Below are 16,790 nucleotides of genomic sequence, written 5' to 3' on the forward strand. Positions count from 1 at the left end.
TGCTCCTTGCTGGAAACTCCACCCAAATCTGTTCCCACTGTAACACACCGATACCCCTCCACCTTAACTCTTCGTCCAGTACTAATATCAAATCATTTAAGTCTTATTCTATGGCTCTTACCAATGTCCGTTTGCTAGGCAAACACCGGCAGGACATAGCTGATCTCATAGAGGACAAAAATCTTGATATTTTATTCATGACCGAAACCTGGATGGATGACTCATCCGATCCGGACTTACTGATTGCAGTTCCTAAAGGCTTTTCCATCTACAGACTGGATAGACAGCGCAAGAAAGGCGGCGGTATTGCAGTTATTGCTTGTGATGTATTTACCGTCAGAACTAATATGATCTCCTCACCTTCCTGCGAAGCCCTACAATTTTCCATCAAGCTGACTTCCTCCTATAATTTTAGAGGGATCCTCTTATATCGACCACCGGGATCAAGGTCAGGCTTTATTTCCGACTTTAGGTCTATCCTGGAATCGTCGGCCCTTGACAGCTCTCTAACAGTCCTCGGTGACTTCAATTTTCATTTCGATAAAACTGAGGATAAAGACACTGCATCCCTTATAGCGGATATGACAATTTTTGGTCTCCCATTGCTGGTCAACTCGTCTACACATGACGGAGGCCATATATTGGACGGCATTTTTTCTAACCTAGAGGACATACACATATCTCAAATCCTTCCCCTAACTTGGTCAGACCACCATGCAATCCTGGCCTCATTGACCATTCACGACTCTGGTGCCCCCACGTTATACTCTAATCCCCATCAGCCGTTTCCGGCTTGGAACAATATCGATAGTTCCAGCCTGAAAACGCTCTTGATTAATTCCAATACCTCTCTTTCGGCCGACCCTAATATTGCCACTACACAATTTCACGAGTGGTTGGGCTCTGCTGCCACCTCATTGGCCCCTGTTAAACAGTGGTCCCGTAACAGACTTGCCCCCTCGGCTCCCTGGTTTACGGAGGTCCTAAGAACACAGAAACAACAGTGCAGGGACAAGGAGAGGCACTGGCGAAAGGACTACTCTGAAGAAGCCAAAACTCGGTACAAGGAAACGGTAGCCAAATATAAAACCATGATTAGTGAGGCCAAGAAAAAGTTTTTTAGCGACAGGATTGAGTCAGCTAAAAACTCCACTAAGGCACTGTATGGACACACTAAGCAGTTAGCTGGTTATTCCTCCAACTCGACCCCACCTCCCTCCCAATCTCTCTGCGATGCCTTGGCCAACTTCTTTTTTAGTAAGGTCAATGACATTTACTCTGCCTTTTCAAACAATACCAATACCCCCTCTACAACATCAACTCCTACCCGCACTGGGCCTACGCTCACTCAGTTTGCAGATATTTCCAGTACCCAGATAGTGGACATCATTTCCACGATTAGATCAGGCTCTGCACTTGACCCCTGCCCTCTTAAAGTTTTACTACCTGTTATTGATGTGCTTCTTCCTGCTATTACTTTAATCTGTAATTCCATGTTCAGAACAGGTATTTACCCAGCCTCTCTCAAGAAAACTCTTGTCAAACCGTTATTAAAGAAGCCACATCTCGACATGGATCAATTAAAGAACTACCGCCCAATTGCTAGCCTCCCAGTTCTGGCAAAAATTGCCGAAAAATCATTGAATCTTCAACTGTCCTCCTTTATAGAGGAACACCGTCTTCTCGACGAGTCTCAGTTTGGTTTCCGCCGATTCCATGGGACGGAAACGGCATTGATTAAAGCCGCGGATGACATTAGATCCATCCGTGATGCTGGGGGTACAGCAGTATTGATACTGCTAGATCTGTCGGCTGCTTTCGACACGGTCGATCATGCTATTCTGATCGACCGTGTCGAAGGCATGGGTGTTCAACAAACCGCCAAGAAACTTTTGGCCTCCTTTCTGGCTGACAGGACTCAGGTGGTCACTCTGGGATCCTTCCACTCTGCCAATCTGTCGCTGCCATGTGGGGTACCCCAAGGCTCATCCCTCAGTCCGACACTTTTTAACATCTGTGTGTCGGACCTAGCTAACGTCATTCGAGCTCATGGGATGAGCCTTACTTCCTATGCAGACGACACTCAGTTGGTCCTCGCCATTAAAAATGATGGCCACAAAATAGCAGAGGATTTCAAATTGGGCATGTTGGCAATTGGGGACCGGATGGCCTCCAATTGCCTAAAACTAAATTCCGACAAGACGGAAGTAGTTATCTTCGGACACTTGACCCCGGAATGGTCTTCTCTCTGGTGGCCCTTGTCCTTGGGTCCTCCCCCTAAGCCTGTCGGCAGGGTGAGGAACTTGGGAGTTATTTTCGATGACCGCCTTAATTTTCTCCCACATGCCAACCAAATCACTTCTTCCGCTTTTCACAAATTGAGACTCATAAAGAAAATCCTTCCCTTTCTCCCCGATACAGCTGGCAAAACCTTGGTGACCTCCCTGGTACTGTCCACTTTGGACTACTGCAATGCCTTGTTCACAAATGCACAAGGAAGAGTCATAAATGAATTGCAAGTTATCCAAAATTCAGCCGCCAGGCTCCTGGGCAGAATTCCCAAACATCTATCTGCTACGGAAACCATCAGAGATCTACACTGGCTACCCATTAGAAACAGGATAAAGTTCAAAACTCTTTGCATTGTGTACAAGGCCCTGCACAATATGGGACCAGCCTTTCTCACGCAAAATCTGACTCCTTACTGTCCCACGAGAACATTACGCTCTTCCACTTTAAACGACCTAATGGATCCCCGTACCAAATCTGTTTCGTGGGGAGACAGAAGATTCCTGGTGTCAGCTCCTAAACTATGGAATACTCTGCCTTACTCGATCAAAACAAGTCCTTCACTCTGGTCATTTCGCAAACAACTCAAGACTTGGCTCTTCAACCAATGAATCCTGACCTCCCCTCCTGGTTAAATACTGCAGATATCTTAGCGGCGAGACGCCCATGGGCCATTGTTCACGCTCTAGAAATATCATTAATAAATAATAAATAAATAAATTTAATTATTTAAAAAATGCCCTATATTTTGCCGTAGTGAGATGTCCACCCTTGGCAGATATCTCTGTATGGTAAAGTATGTAAAATGCATTAAACTTGTAAAAGTTTGTAAAATATATTTTTCCATTAAACATTATTGTAAATTAAGTTTCAATATTTTTTTAATGCAAAACAAAAGCAAAAAGATGCCACAGTACTAATAACCTGATTTTGAAATAAACCTGTAATTAATTTAAATATAGTGCATTATTTTCAATTATTTAGTGGTTTAAATTAAAAATAGATTCCCACTTAAAGTAGGAATGATATTTGTTATCATGTATTGATAATTATTAAAAGTGACACTTTTGAGTACCTTTACATTTTTTTGTGACTTGCCAAAGTAGTAAAGTTACTCACAAGTATAATTTAGCTTGGTGAATACCCTCATATATTTGTAAAGTCTAAAGTGTTGGTTTTCCAACAGAGCTGTATGCCCCCAGGGAATGGTGTTTTGCCATGATTGGGAATACACTAGTTTATAGCACTGCAACTCATCTGTTTATAGAGGTCAAGTTCTAGTTTGTGACAATGCCTTCCTTTACAGTGATGGTGATGGAGAGGTATGGCCGGCAGGCAGTGGCAGGAGAAGTGTACACTGAAAGAAAAGGTGTACACAGACAAGAGTTCTGGCCCCTGGCAGGAGAGACAGACACTCCCTGGAGAATTAGGTGTTGATGGCAGACGTTAGTGACAGTTCAGAGTTCATAGTTGAGCTGTGACAGGTGTGATCAGAAATCAGTGTAGAAGTGGATGCTGACAGATGAAATGGAACCTAATGGAAGAGGTGGCCAGGGAATGTAGATACTAATAGTTTTTTATATGAAGATCACCTGCTAGATGTACGAAACCCACACATACAAGGTCTCAACATTATACGTGCCTATTTTTAACTCAAAATGCATGAGAGAAAAAGAATGAGGGGCAAAAAACTGACCAGTATTAACATTCACTTGTTAAATAACTGGACGATTCTGTAATTTTGTATTGTGAGTAATTAGTGCAAATAAAATGTGTTGGGTAGAGTGTACCCTTTAAGGACACAGAATAATGCTTTCAACGTGCGACCACTGTAATTTCTGTGATTCATTTGCATATTTGTTTTACATTATGAATTTTATTAGACTGATGTGTGCGCCTGTTTTTAGTAGGTAGAGGGATTCTATAACATAATATCAAAGTCAAAAATATTGTAATGCTAAAATATTGTGGTCCTAAATCAAGGGCCTGATTCACAAAGGTCAACTTATACTTTTGTGTATGTTTACGATTCTTTGTTAGTCACAAAGTTATTTTAGTAGTAATATCTTTATGACTGTGCAGTCGTAAAGATACTATTACTAAATACCTTTGTGGCTAGGAAACAATCGTAAACATACACAAAAGTGTTAGTTTACCTTTGTGAATCTAGCTCCAAGTCTACATACTTATCATGTAAACTTCAAAAATATCTTCTGAAAATATAATGATACTAAATATCAAGATTGGACATGTAAGTGTCTATATATTGGAAAGCATTTAAAACTATACTAACTTAAAAAATAATTAACATCTGTACATATAATACAACATGTAAAAATAAAGGTAAATTAGTTATTAATATTTACTTTACTATGGAAGAATGACATTTACTATTCCCATTCCAACCTAAGCAGCAAAAGGGAAAGAGCTGGACTTTAGAGAAGTTACTATTTCCACTTCAATCTTAGCAATGGTAGGGAAAGCGTTGCACTTTGGAAGAATGCAATTTACTATTGCCACTCTAATTTAAGCAAACCGCGGAAAGCATTGTGTTTTGCAGGGGTATATTTTCTATTCTCACTCTGACTTTGTAAGAGTCAGATTTACCATTCTCACATCAACCTAAGTAACAAGAAGGAAAGAACTGGACTTTGGAGGGGTAAGATTTACTATTCCTACTCCAACCTAAGCAACAGCAGGGAACGCTTTGAACTTTGGAGGGGTCAGAATTGCTATCCCCACTGAGCAACGGTAGGAAAAGCGCTGGACTTACGGGGCAGGGGAACCGATTTACTATTACAGTTCAAGCTAAGTAGCAGCAAGGAAAGAGCTGGAATTTGAAGGGCCCATATTTGTTATAATGACTTCTCGCTGAGCGATTTTGGAGGGTTCAGATTTACAATTTCCATTCCAACCTCAGCAACAGTAGAGAATACTTTGGACTTTGGAGGAGCCAGGTTTACTATTGCCACTCCAACATCATCAACTGTAGGGAACGTGTTAGACTTTGATGTCCTCAGATTTGCTTTTCTTTCTCCAATCTAAGCAACTTCAGGGAAAGTCTGGACTTTGTAGGGGTGAAATGTACTACTCCCACTCCATACTAAGCAACAGTATTAAAAAATGTTGGACTTTGGAACGGTCAGATTTACTATTCTCATTCCAACTTGAGCAACAGTAAGGAAAGACCTAGATTTTGGGGTGTTCACATTTAATATTTTCACTCTAACTTCAGCAACAGTAAGGAAAGTGTTTTAAAAAAAATCACAACATTAAAAAAGATTATGAAAAATCTATTACAATATTCATTTAAAAGAAAATACATTATGAAATACCAGTAAATATTAACTAAATCAAAACAAATCAATAATAGTGAATCTTTAAAAACACAAAATCATAACATAATAATAAGAAAACCAATCACTTAAATAATTTACATAATGAGTATGTAAGTATTCAATTGAAAACAATGTTTATTATCTTACAATAACATTATTAAATATTATTTCAATAAAATATATACATAACCTTTTGGCTAATTAGGCTATTAAGAAAATAAAAACTGTTTTAAAAATATTAAATGTAACATTTAAATAATGTATATACATATTCATATCAAGATATAACCAACTTAATTTAATCAAAACGAAAATAAAAGTACAAAATTAAAATGTATATCAAAATATCTTTCCACTCTACCAAACCAAAAACACAACCATAGCTAAAGAAAATTAAAATGAACTCAATAGAAAAAGGTTAAATGACTTAAAAAACACAAAATACTAAATCAATATTTTATGCAACTATTTGTTTTAAAAATGATTTTAAATGCTTAAACACAATATTCCCATCTGTGAAATTCTGTACCATGATATTGTTATCATTGTGATATTTTATTGACAACAATATCTTTGATACTATATTAACATCATGCACCAGAAAAGAAGCAGAAGGGAAAAAAAATGTATATGTTGATTTCAGTAGATTAGAACCAGTACTGGCTTTTGAATTAACAATGTAATCATCTTTGATATTGAACGGAGTTCCATTCCAAATGTAGCCTCTTTATTCATTTGTGAGCTGCATCGTGTGTAAAAAATCTTTGAAGATTTGTACTTAAAACATTTGTATGATCCGAACAAAACCACAGCCAAATAATTAAGATATGAGATTGATCCTACACACATGTTAAATCATCTCTTTTCCTTCCTTAGGTGATAAATGAACTGATGATGCCTTACCAGGTAGGGTTTGTAACATGTTTACTTAAAATGTGTGCAATGGTTCTGCTAGAGATAGATTTGATAAAGGCACAGTACAAAACTATGCAGTGTGAACACACAATTTAAATACTCTATTCTAATGTTTAAATATTGTATTTGCAAATGTAAATTAAGTGCAATATTAAAAACAAATAGTTTTTCAAGTAATGTATCTATCTCATAGTCATGAATTCCATAGAACACAGAAGGAGCAAAGCTTAACAAATATGTTTGCCTGGTAACTAAATATAAAAAACCATGTACTTAGGTCCATAAGATCCGACAAAATAGAGTTTAGAGAGTGAGGAAATGATGTGGTTGGGGACAAGGTGTTTCAACAACCAGCTATCATCTTAGGTAGAATTGCAATCCAAAAATTGTGATCCACTATCTATGTTGACGTGTTTTATTTCCTTTTACTGAAGCGATACAGTCTTTGAACGTTTTCCAGCTGAAACATATCTCAGACACAGCTGTCGGAACACCATTTTAACAGCAGTAGTTCAAATGAGATTTTCTCATTTAAATTGCCCACAAATTAGTCACTCCCTGGGTCGCCTGATTCCCATAACACCATCATCTACCGGAGGGAACTTAGTAGAAATACAAATGCTGCTCTTTGATGCTGTATGTTTAACAGAATCATATGTTTGGACAATTATTCTGTTAAATAGCAATAAACAAACTGCTTATACATCTCATGCATCTAAGAACCATATTTAGGTTTTAGAAAGGGCCATGGGACATTGAGCAGTGAATTAATTTACACCTTAGTGTTGCCAAATATTAATTTGCAAAAGGAGCCCCCACCCATCTTGCATTTATGGACCTGTCAAGCACATTTGATTTTGTTCAGAGGTCCAAATAATGGGATATTCTTGTGGCCATGGGCCTTGAGCGGGGTTAGTTTCCCTACTTAGACTTCTTCATTGTGATCTTTTGGCCTCTGTAAGGTTTGGGAATGCACTCCATTCTTTAAAGTTAAACATGAAGTAAGCCACAGGTGTGTACTTGCCCCTATATCTTTCTGCTTTATACCAATGGCCTAAAAATGTGTTGGTAAACCGGGATGACACGACCCTTCTTGGTGGGATGGCCACACGCCTAAAGATTTTAATCTTTAGTTTTGTGACCTTTAGGAAGGGATGATTTTGAGACAAACTTCAATAAACCTTCACAATGGTGTGTGGCCCTAGAAACACCAAAACTAGAACTTTAAATATAGAAGGAAGAAAACAGGATAGGGTGAGTTCCTTCCCATATCTTTCTTGGCCTGGATTTTGATGATTCAATCAATCAATCAATCAATCAATCAGTAATTTGTAAAGCGCACCTACTCACCCGTGAGGGTCTCAAGGCGCTTGTGGTCCTCCCACCTTAGAGGCAGGTTAGCACGCTTTACTGGTGCAGGCAGCATCACCTTTTCTCTTGCTGCCTGTATCGGATGAAAACCGGTTTGCACCAATTTTAGAAATCTATAAAAAGAAGTGTATACCAACTGTAACATATGGAATGGGAATTTAGGGCTACAGAGACATTGGGGTGATCCAGGTTGAGGAGAATAGGTTTTGTCATCGCCTGTTGGTTGCTCCCCATCGACTTCACACTACTGCTCAAACCTGGAATTAGGGTCGGACAATGTTTAAGATTTTATTAACTCAGCCCTCTTGACCATGTGATGCTCAATATAGGTGAACAGTGAAGCAGATCTCAATAAGGTGGTTATAAGAGATTGCCTTTCGTTTTATCATCGTCTTAAAATCCTGTGATTGAAGAATATTAGAGATACTTTTATGGCATTGGGTTGTGCACATGTATTTGTGAATCCAGATGCTATAACAAAAAAGATAAAGCCTGGGTTCAGAATTGTTTTTCAAAACATAGGCAGGTCTCTAGGGAGGCGGTGGAGGTGTTAAAACCAACTGTGAGGCACTATTGTATAATTCAGATGGTCAAAGGGGCTCCATATTTGTTTTTAGTGCAGAATGTTTATGAACAAACTATGCTGACCAGATTTAGACTGGGCTCAATACGCTGGTTACTATGTTTCCCGTTTGGGCAATACTTTTCTTCAGATACTTGTATTTTCCCATGTGATGAGAAATCACCTCAGTCTTTATTTTAATTTGTCTTTTTTTCAGATTTTACCTTCCATCTACCAGGACATTTTTACTTCCTTTGTTGCGTAGGTCAAAAATTTCAAAATTTCAAGCTACTCTTCTCTATTTGCTGCTACATAATGACTATGGGGCCCATTAGTATGGCGGGCGGACCTCCCCCGCCTGGCCGGCGGTAGTCCCGGCTGGCCCGACGGGGCGATCCGCCCGTCATCCACACTATAAAGACCTCCTGACATATTAGGATGGCTGGGGGGTCCACACGGACGGAGAGACCATCTGCCGCTTTTCTGCCAGTTGACTCCTCAACCGGCGGAAAACATGGTTAATATGGTGGCGGTGTCTGCAAGACACCGCGATCCATATTAGGATTACAGCGGAGATCAGCCTTTCCATTGCGGGAAAGGCATGCAGTCTTTGCTGTTGGAGGGCCGTAGCGGGCCCACAGGAAGTTGGGGGGGTGGTGGGTGCACATGGGGGTACCTATGGTACCCCCTGCATTGGCATGGACAAAGTGGCAGGCACCGCGCGGTGCCTGTCACCTTGTGCATGCCAATGCACAACGTGCATTCCGAGCATTGTGGTGTGTGGTGCTGTGAGCACCACCCACCACAATGCTGGGAATAGGGGATGCCTCCGCCACGGTGGCGGTGGCATCCTAATTGCAGGTGTGGGACCTCCGCACCCCTTGTGGATGGTCCCGCATACCGTTACGGTGGCGGGCGGACTTTGTCCGCCCACCATCGTAATGGACCCCTATGACACTTGTTTTACGGTTAGGTGCTTCTTAAAAGGCATCCAATTTAAGAGGAAGAGAATGTTATTTTAATGTTGCCATGCTGCTCATGAAACATATATGATCCAAACTATTTGCAGACTTTTAGCTGACAGTATTTGTTTTGCACAGAGGTATTGATTTGCCTTTTTATTTGTTGTCATGTTAAGTTTTCTATTATTTGTCTTGGGATCCTTTGTCTGTTTTACAGAGGATTAACAAAACTTTGCACATATTTATGATGAAATATCTAAAGTTGTTGTTTTATCTTGGCATGTTTTTAATGTTTTGTGTATTATATGTCCTGTTTATATTTATATTTTTTTTAATTAATGACAGTCTTTTGAAATGTGTATCTTACATGATCCATTTTTGAGATCGAATAACAACTGATCTGATCTGATCCAATATCTCAAGTTCTACTTATTGGATTTTTTAGTTTGGTCTTGTTTTATGTAAATTAAGCTCTGTATTTGTGACCTGGTTTGGAATCTTTTTGTGTGCTGTTTTCACAGTTTTACTGTTTCAAATGTTGCACAAATACTTTACACATTGCCTCTAAGTTAATCCTGACTGCTCTGTGCCAAGCTACCAGAGGGTGAGCACATGTTAATTTAGTGTTTGCCTGACTAGGATTGTGGTTGCTGCTTGACAAGGGCACATACCCCAGTCAACCACCAATCCATTTTCTAACATGCATCAATCCAAACTAATACCCCTCTTGTAATTCATGAGTATATGGTCCCAAACAGTGTACCTCTCCAGAGTTTTTGGAGCCCCCTGTGTGAGATGGGTCTCCTGCAGGCAGGTGAAATATATGGGTCTGTGCCTGAAGAATGCATGTATATGATACCTCATCATGTGTGTCACCAAGCCCCAGACATTCAGGGTAAGGATGTTGTACAGGGTGTGTAGTACTCATTCCATTCCCCATAACAGATCTGCAGTTGACTTCTACCCAACCCCAGAGTGCCACCCTGAGTCTACCACACCTTCATTCTCTTCCTGATTAAAAGGTCACTGTTTGGCTGTGCTGATCAGTATGTGAACAATTTCCCAACACACAATACCTGGCCGATCTAACTCAGCCAACAGTAATACAATGTAAGATCTGGCACCCTTAGGGTGGTCTTCCCCCAATCTATTTAGTTTTACCTTCACGTTTTGCTTAATCTTTTTGTTTGCCTTAGGACTCTGAGCACTCTGCCATTGCAAATCAGTGCTAAAGTGCATGTGCTTCTTCCCTAAACATGTGTGTAATTAGTATATATCTGGTCGACATATTTTTATTTTCTTGTAAGGTCCTTGTTGTAGCATATCAATGATACTGGTACATATACAAATACAGCGAGCCCATGACTGCCTGACGCTGTGGACTGTAACACGGCAGACAAACCACACAGTGATCTTTCCTGCTGGTCGATCACCGCGGTGGCTGGAGTGCTGCCTGCTTTTCTTGATCTGCCCGGACGCCGGGTTGTTTTGCCGCTGGGGAATCCATCTGCAGTATGGCGAGCCATAAACTGACACTGCTACCTCTGTGAACAAGCGCAGAGTGTCCCGATCTCTGCAACCTCTTTCGGTAGCCTCCGGCTCGGCAATTTCTGGACTCCTTGCTGCCGGGATCGCGCTCTCCAACGGACTTCCCGAGCCTTTCAACCTCTACCTGGAGCCCGGTGGAGCCCCGCTTGGAGCCTGCGTCTTGCGGAGGCTTCCCCCGCCAGCGGCTTGGTGTGCATTCCAGATGGGTGAGTTAGAGTATTTGATGTTCCCTTCCCTTGATTGATGCTAAGGGCTGCCTGATTCCAAAATGGCGGCACCTCGCCATCTCGAGGATCTCTGAGGCCTGCAGTCCCTGTCTGGAGACCGGAGGAACATCTCTCGGCGGCTTTACCCCTCCCGGCGCCTTCCGCAGATTGACTGGTGCTCGCTGATCCAGAGATGGGGATTTGGGTATTATTATTATAGTCAAGTAATGGCTGATGGTTGTCTGGACCTAAAATGGCGGCGCCTCACCAGATCTCTGCTTTCCCTCACTACTGCCGCTTCACACTAGATTGGCGCTCAGTCTAAACCAATGCCTATTTGAAGGTGACTCATATCCAGGACCGGCCCCACTATCTCTGCAATCGGCTTGCTGCCTGACCCTAAGATGGAGGCGTTATGTGGACATTGTGATGGCCTCCCAATGCCTGACCTTAAAATGGTGACAAATAGGGTCCCTCTCCTCTAGTCAGGATATGGGGATTGCACTCCTAAAATAACCCCTGCTCACCCCCTTGGTAGCTTGGCACGAGCAGAAGGGCTTTACTTCAGAGGCGTTGTAAGTTAAGAAGTTATGACCACATACAGTAACCCAGTGACAAAACTACAAATGTTAACAAAAGGCGGAGGGAGAGAATAATCTTAAAATGGATTAGTTCTCCCTTGGCTCATTTTTATAAACAAAATGAATCTATTTCACAAAAAGGGGGGAAGAGTGTCCCTACGATGGTTGGGAGCACCCTGGTTGTTTTTGGTACCCCTCACACACCAACAAGCCCCTTGGTGTCATGCTTCATCATCGGGGTCCTTGCAACCCCTCTACGGGATGCGGTGTGCTACGACCTACGGTTACGTGGGAGCACTTATAATGGCTATGTGTGGTGTAGGTGAGGGAATTTTTCTGTGAGCGCGTGGTGGGGTTCTTAGTGAGTGATGTTTAAAAAGTGCCTGGCTCGTGGGGTGTCTCAAAAATTTTATTTGGCCCCCGGGCTGGTACTATTAAAATGGTGAAAAAAGAGGTATATTGCGCAAACAATGTGCGCCACCTCCTATGTGTGCGTCAACATGTTTCGGTGTAAAAACACCTTCTTCAGGACTGGGGTACACAAATCCCCACCGTACTCACGCTTTTCTACTTTTTACTAAAAAGTGAGATTGAAAGTGCAATGTACCTACTAGTTAGCCGCTATTTAGCTGTCCTGTAAAGGAAAAGGGACACACATTTTTTTCAGGTGGTCCGTTTCCTTAAAAACCATAGGTAAAGTGACCTGTGGGTACATTGTCAAAAAAGGTCTGGCTCGGTTTCTAGACACGGTTGTGTCATACTATATGTGAAATCGTGCCTGTACTGAAAATTCAGGAAAGAAACAGACTAGACAAACACACATAAAACATAAATCACACACTCTAAATTTAGGCGAGGTCTGGGTTGTTATTAGCTCTTGTGGTCAGAGGGAATTGTTGCCATAGAAAAAATCTCTGTGAGGGTCATAGTGGGCATAACATACTGTTTTTTCAGGAGTCTGCTGCTCCATGGGCCCGTGAAAAACGTAGGGGTTCCTCGCGCTTCCTTGCTGTCTGTGAGGAATGAAGAGTTTTACTCTTTGGCCTGGTACTTACATATTCGTAGAGGTGGTAGGTCAGTCACTATACTCATAAGTCTCTGAGGAGAATCCCTCTTGTCTGCCCCTTACGCCGGCTCCGTTGGTTGTGCCGAGGTGCTGCCTAGAGCTCTTTTATACCGCCAATGACCGGCCGATTATTGAATAATTGGCAATTGAGTTCTCCGGGTGTGCCCGTATTTGGCTTCCCGGTTTCTCTGCCTAATTTATCGCTGTCACTATGTCTGAGCATGCGCGCCCTTAGAACAAGGCATGCACATGCGTGTTCTATTCGGTAGCATTTGGTTCTATGGCGCATGCGTGGGAAGTTGTTATTCCGACACTGATCTTTATTTTGCTACTATCGTATTGGAAATTGCCGGTCAAGTGTTACAATAGCATTGTATTAGCAGGTCTGTTTGGAGTACAGCCTTCCCGCTGTTATTCGGAATAACCGCCAAGATTAAGGAATCCTAATGAAGGTATATTTAATGAAATAAAGGCATAATTTTGACTAAACTGCTTGGTTTCATTTTCAAGGCATGGTTCATACGAGATGACATTACTTTGGGTAGGACTCACCGGTATCTGAAAAACTGATTTTTTTAAAAAGGAGAAAAGGAGCAATTTTAAATAAGGGGGGAATTTTGAAAAAAGGGGAGGCTCAAAAACAGTATATGTTGCACAGTAAGTGTAGAAATGGGCGGGCGGTGGTTTTTGTTTAGTCCCTTTGTTTCCATCAGAAGGGTATCAAATCCGCCTCGCCTTTTCAGGTTACTCCTAAGTCTGGGGCTCAGGTCTTAAGTTGGCCCCAGGGGATGTCATCATTCAGACCCGTGACGTGGGTTCCGAGGCGGAACACCCATTGTTGTTCTTTCTCGAAGAGACCCTGTTCAGATGGTAACTGTTCAATTACTGTCCACCTGACGTCATTGACGCTGTGCTGCATCTCTAGGAAGTGCGAAGCCATCTTTGTGGTACTCTTCTTGCAGCGAATGTTGCTCTTATGTTCATTGAGTCGTGTTTTCACGGCTCTGGTGGTCATGCCAATGTACTCGAGGTCACAGGGGCACATATTCATGCAGATTACGTTCTTGCTGTTGCAATTAGTAAATTTTCGCTGGTCCCACTTTGTTCCATTTGCAAATGTCAACTGCTTGCTTTTTCTGGTCAAGTGGCAGCTTGCGCAGTTGCCACATGGAAAATGCCCTTGGACTCCATGTTGTGAAAGTTGTTGCTGTTGTTGGGGTTTGGGGCGGGTGTGGACTAGTATGTCCTTAAGGTTTTTCCGGCGTCTGTGGGAAAACATTGGTTTTTCAATCTTCAGTGATCCACACGTCAGAATACGCCAGTGTCTATTCACGATTTTCGACACTTCGTTGGAGTGGGAGCTGTACGTGGTGATGCATATCGGTCTTGTTTGTTTTGTGATAGGTGTGCTCCTGTCTTCCAGCAGGTCATCCCTATTGTTCTTCCTAGCCCTTTTCGTGGCTGCGTTGATAATCCTGTCCGGGTACTTTCTTGCTCGCAGTTTGGTTTTTGGATCTTGGGCCTGTGATTTGTAGCTTTCCACTTGGGTGCAGTTTCTTCTTAGACGGAGAAATTGTCCATATGGGTGCTTGATCCTGAGGTGGCGGGGGTGGAAGCTGTCATATCTGAGTAGACAGTTCCTAGCTGTCGGTTTGAAGTGAGTTGTGGTTTCTAACCTCTCTTCATGATGGAATATATTGAGATCCAAAAAGACAAGTGTCTCGTTAGAAACCGAGTGTGTGAACTTGAGAAAACGGTTTTGGGTGTTGAGCCACTCCATGAACTGTATGACTGACTCGTAGTTTCCTTGCCAGATCACAAAAACGTCATCGATGTATCTTTTCCAAGTTAATATGTGTTGTCTGTGTGGGTTGTTGTGATGGAGGATTTTGTTTGTTTCCATGTGGTGGACATACAGTCCAGGTAGGCTCGGCGCAAAGGTGCTTCCCATGCTTGTACCGTGGCTCTGCAGGTAGATGGTGCCATCAAATTCAAAGAAATTCTTTGTCAGAGCCAATGCGATACACTCCAGTACCACTCCTCTTGGTGTCTGGCATTGCCAATTGATGCTGTACAAGACCTCTTCAATTATTGCTAGTGTTTCGTCATGTGGGAGACTTGTATACAAGCTTTCTACGTCTAGACTGAGTAGGAATTGGCTTTGTGGATCGAAACTCAGGTCCTTTAGCATCTGTAAAACTGATTTGGTGTCTTTCAGATAGGTGTCAGTCCCTTGTATCAGGGGGCGGAGGAAAGCGCCTGAGAAATTTGAGAGGGGTTCAAGGATAGAACCTATACCCGAGACAATGGGTCTCCCTGGAGGACTGCCCAGGTTTTTGTGTATCTTTGGGATACTGTAGAAGTATGGCGATATGGGGCTCTTTTGTATCAGGAATTCTGACTCTTTTTTGGATAGCCGGTTATGTGCCAAGGCTTCTTCTACCATCCCACCAATGGTTATTCTCAGGGATTCGGTTGGGTCATCATTCAGTATGGTGTAATTTTGTCTGTCTGACAAAAGTCTTAGGCACTCCTTGTTGTATGCTGCTGTTTGCACCACTATGGCTCCGCCTTTGTCGGCGGGTTTTATGGTGATTTTGTGGTTGTTGGTCAGCTCACGGATGGCCTCTTCTTCCACATTGCTAGTGTTGTGAAAGACCGTGGGTGTAGACGGATCTAGTCCCTTTAGATCAGTCATTACTGCCTTCTCGAAAGCCAAAACCTCGATGGGTAATGATGCATCTGGTGGAGTGAAGGTCGATGTTGGTCTCAGTCCCGTGTCTGTTTCCGGAATGCTTTCCTTGTCCTTGAAGAAGATCTGTAATTTGATTTTTCTTAAAAATTCTTGCATTTCGGTGTGGAGTTTAAAGGAGTCTAGTTTGTTAGTTGGAACGAACCCAGGCCCTTATTTAGTACGGCCCTCTGGGCGGACGTGAGTTCCCACGGTGTGATGTTTACCACTAGGTCCCCCTGTGGCTGGTTGATGGGTTGCTCTGCAGGGCTCCTGTCATGCTCCTGGTGTTCATTCTGGGGTCTCCCTGGTTGGGGTCTTGCCACATTACTGTGTTGCCTTTTCTGTTCCGTCCTCTGCGCTGTCCTTGGCGTCTTCATAAAAAAGGCTGGTTGTTGTAGAAGTTCGGGTCGAACTCTGTGCCCCATGGTTGGTACATCTGTCCTGGAGGTGCTGGTCCAAATGGGAATGGTGTGAATAGTGTTGGTCCTGTGAACTGGGGAAAGTAGGGTTGTGATTGGTATCCTCGCCACCCTCGTTGCCTTGGGTATTGTTGTCCCTGTCGTCTTTGGTAACCCCTCTGTCGTTGATTACTGCTTGTGCTAGATCCAGATGAACTGCAATCAGAACCAACGCTTTCGTTTTCCGCTGTTCTCATTTCTCGAAACATAGTCATCTTTGGTATATGGATATGCTGTCTCTGGAGTGAACCGGTCTTTGTCTTTACTCAGTTTTTTAAATTTGCTTTGCTTCAGTGTGGTTTCAAAATCCGCCATCTGCTGGTTTAATTCTTCAAGCCTTTTCTTGAGCTCTGCAGGTTTTTGGTATGTCTTTAGTTGTACCTCAATTTTCTGTATGTCTAATTTTAGTTCTTGTGTAAATCTGGTGGCGTTTTCACTATTAGCACCAACCAGTCCCGTGTACAATGCCACGAGATCAGTGACCATTCTTTTTTGAAAAGTTTGTCATTTTGGAAGATAAATGGCTCATTTTTGACCAAGAGACCCTGTGGTGCTATCTTGTTACGCAGGTACTCAGTCATTAGTAAGCCATGAAGTGCTGCCTTTATCTGTGTCTTTCTCAGGTTCATCAGTTCATCCCAGTCTGCAATGCTTGGTCCTGGTTCTGTACTGCTGAGGCCTTCAAACGGGTTGATGGCCGTCAGGATCTCGTCTATTACTTCCTCGCCGAACGTGAGTCCGTGTTCCGACTCCATCCTGT

The 16,790-nt window shown here is 42.4% G+C and overlaps 1 protein-coding gene across 1 annotated transcript in view; it reads left to right on the plus strand.

The window, feature by feature from the left end:
- Positions 1–16,790, plus strand: part of LOC144762793 (CD109 antigen-like) — a 1,211,849-nt gene that overhangs the window by 602,049 nt on the left and 593,010 nt on the right. The window contains exon 16 of the mRNA XM_078648063.1: positions 6,504–6,533. Coding sequence (XP_078504189.1) covers positions 6,504–6,533 — 30 coding nt within the window. The remainder of the gene's footprint in view (positions 1–6,503; positions 6,534–16,790) is intronic.

This window comes from Lissotriton helveticus, chromosome 6 (assembly GCF_964261635.1).
Source record: "Lissotriton helveticus chromosome 6, aLisHel1.1, whole genome shotgun sequence".
Classification (NCBI taxonomy): domain Eukaryota; kingdom Metazoa; phylum Chordata; class Amphibia; order Caudata; family Salamandridae; genus Lissotriton; species Lissotriton helveticus.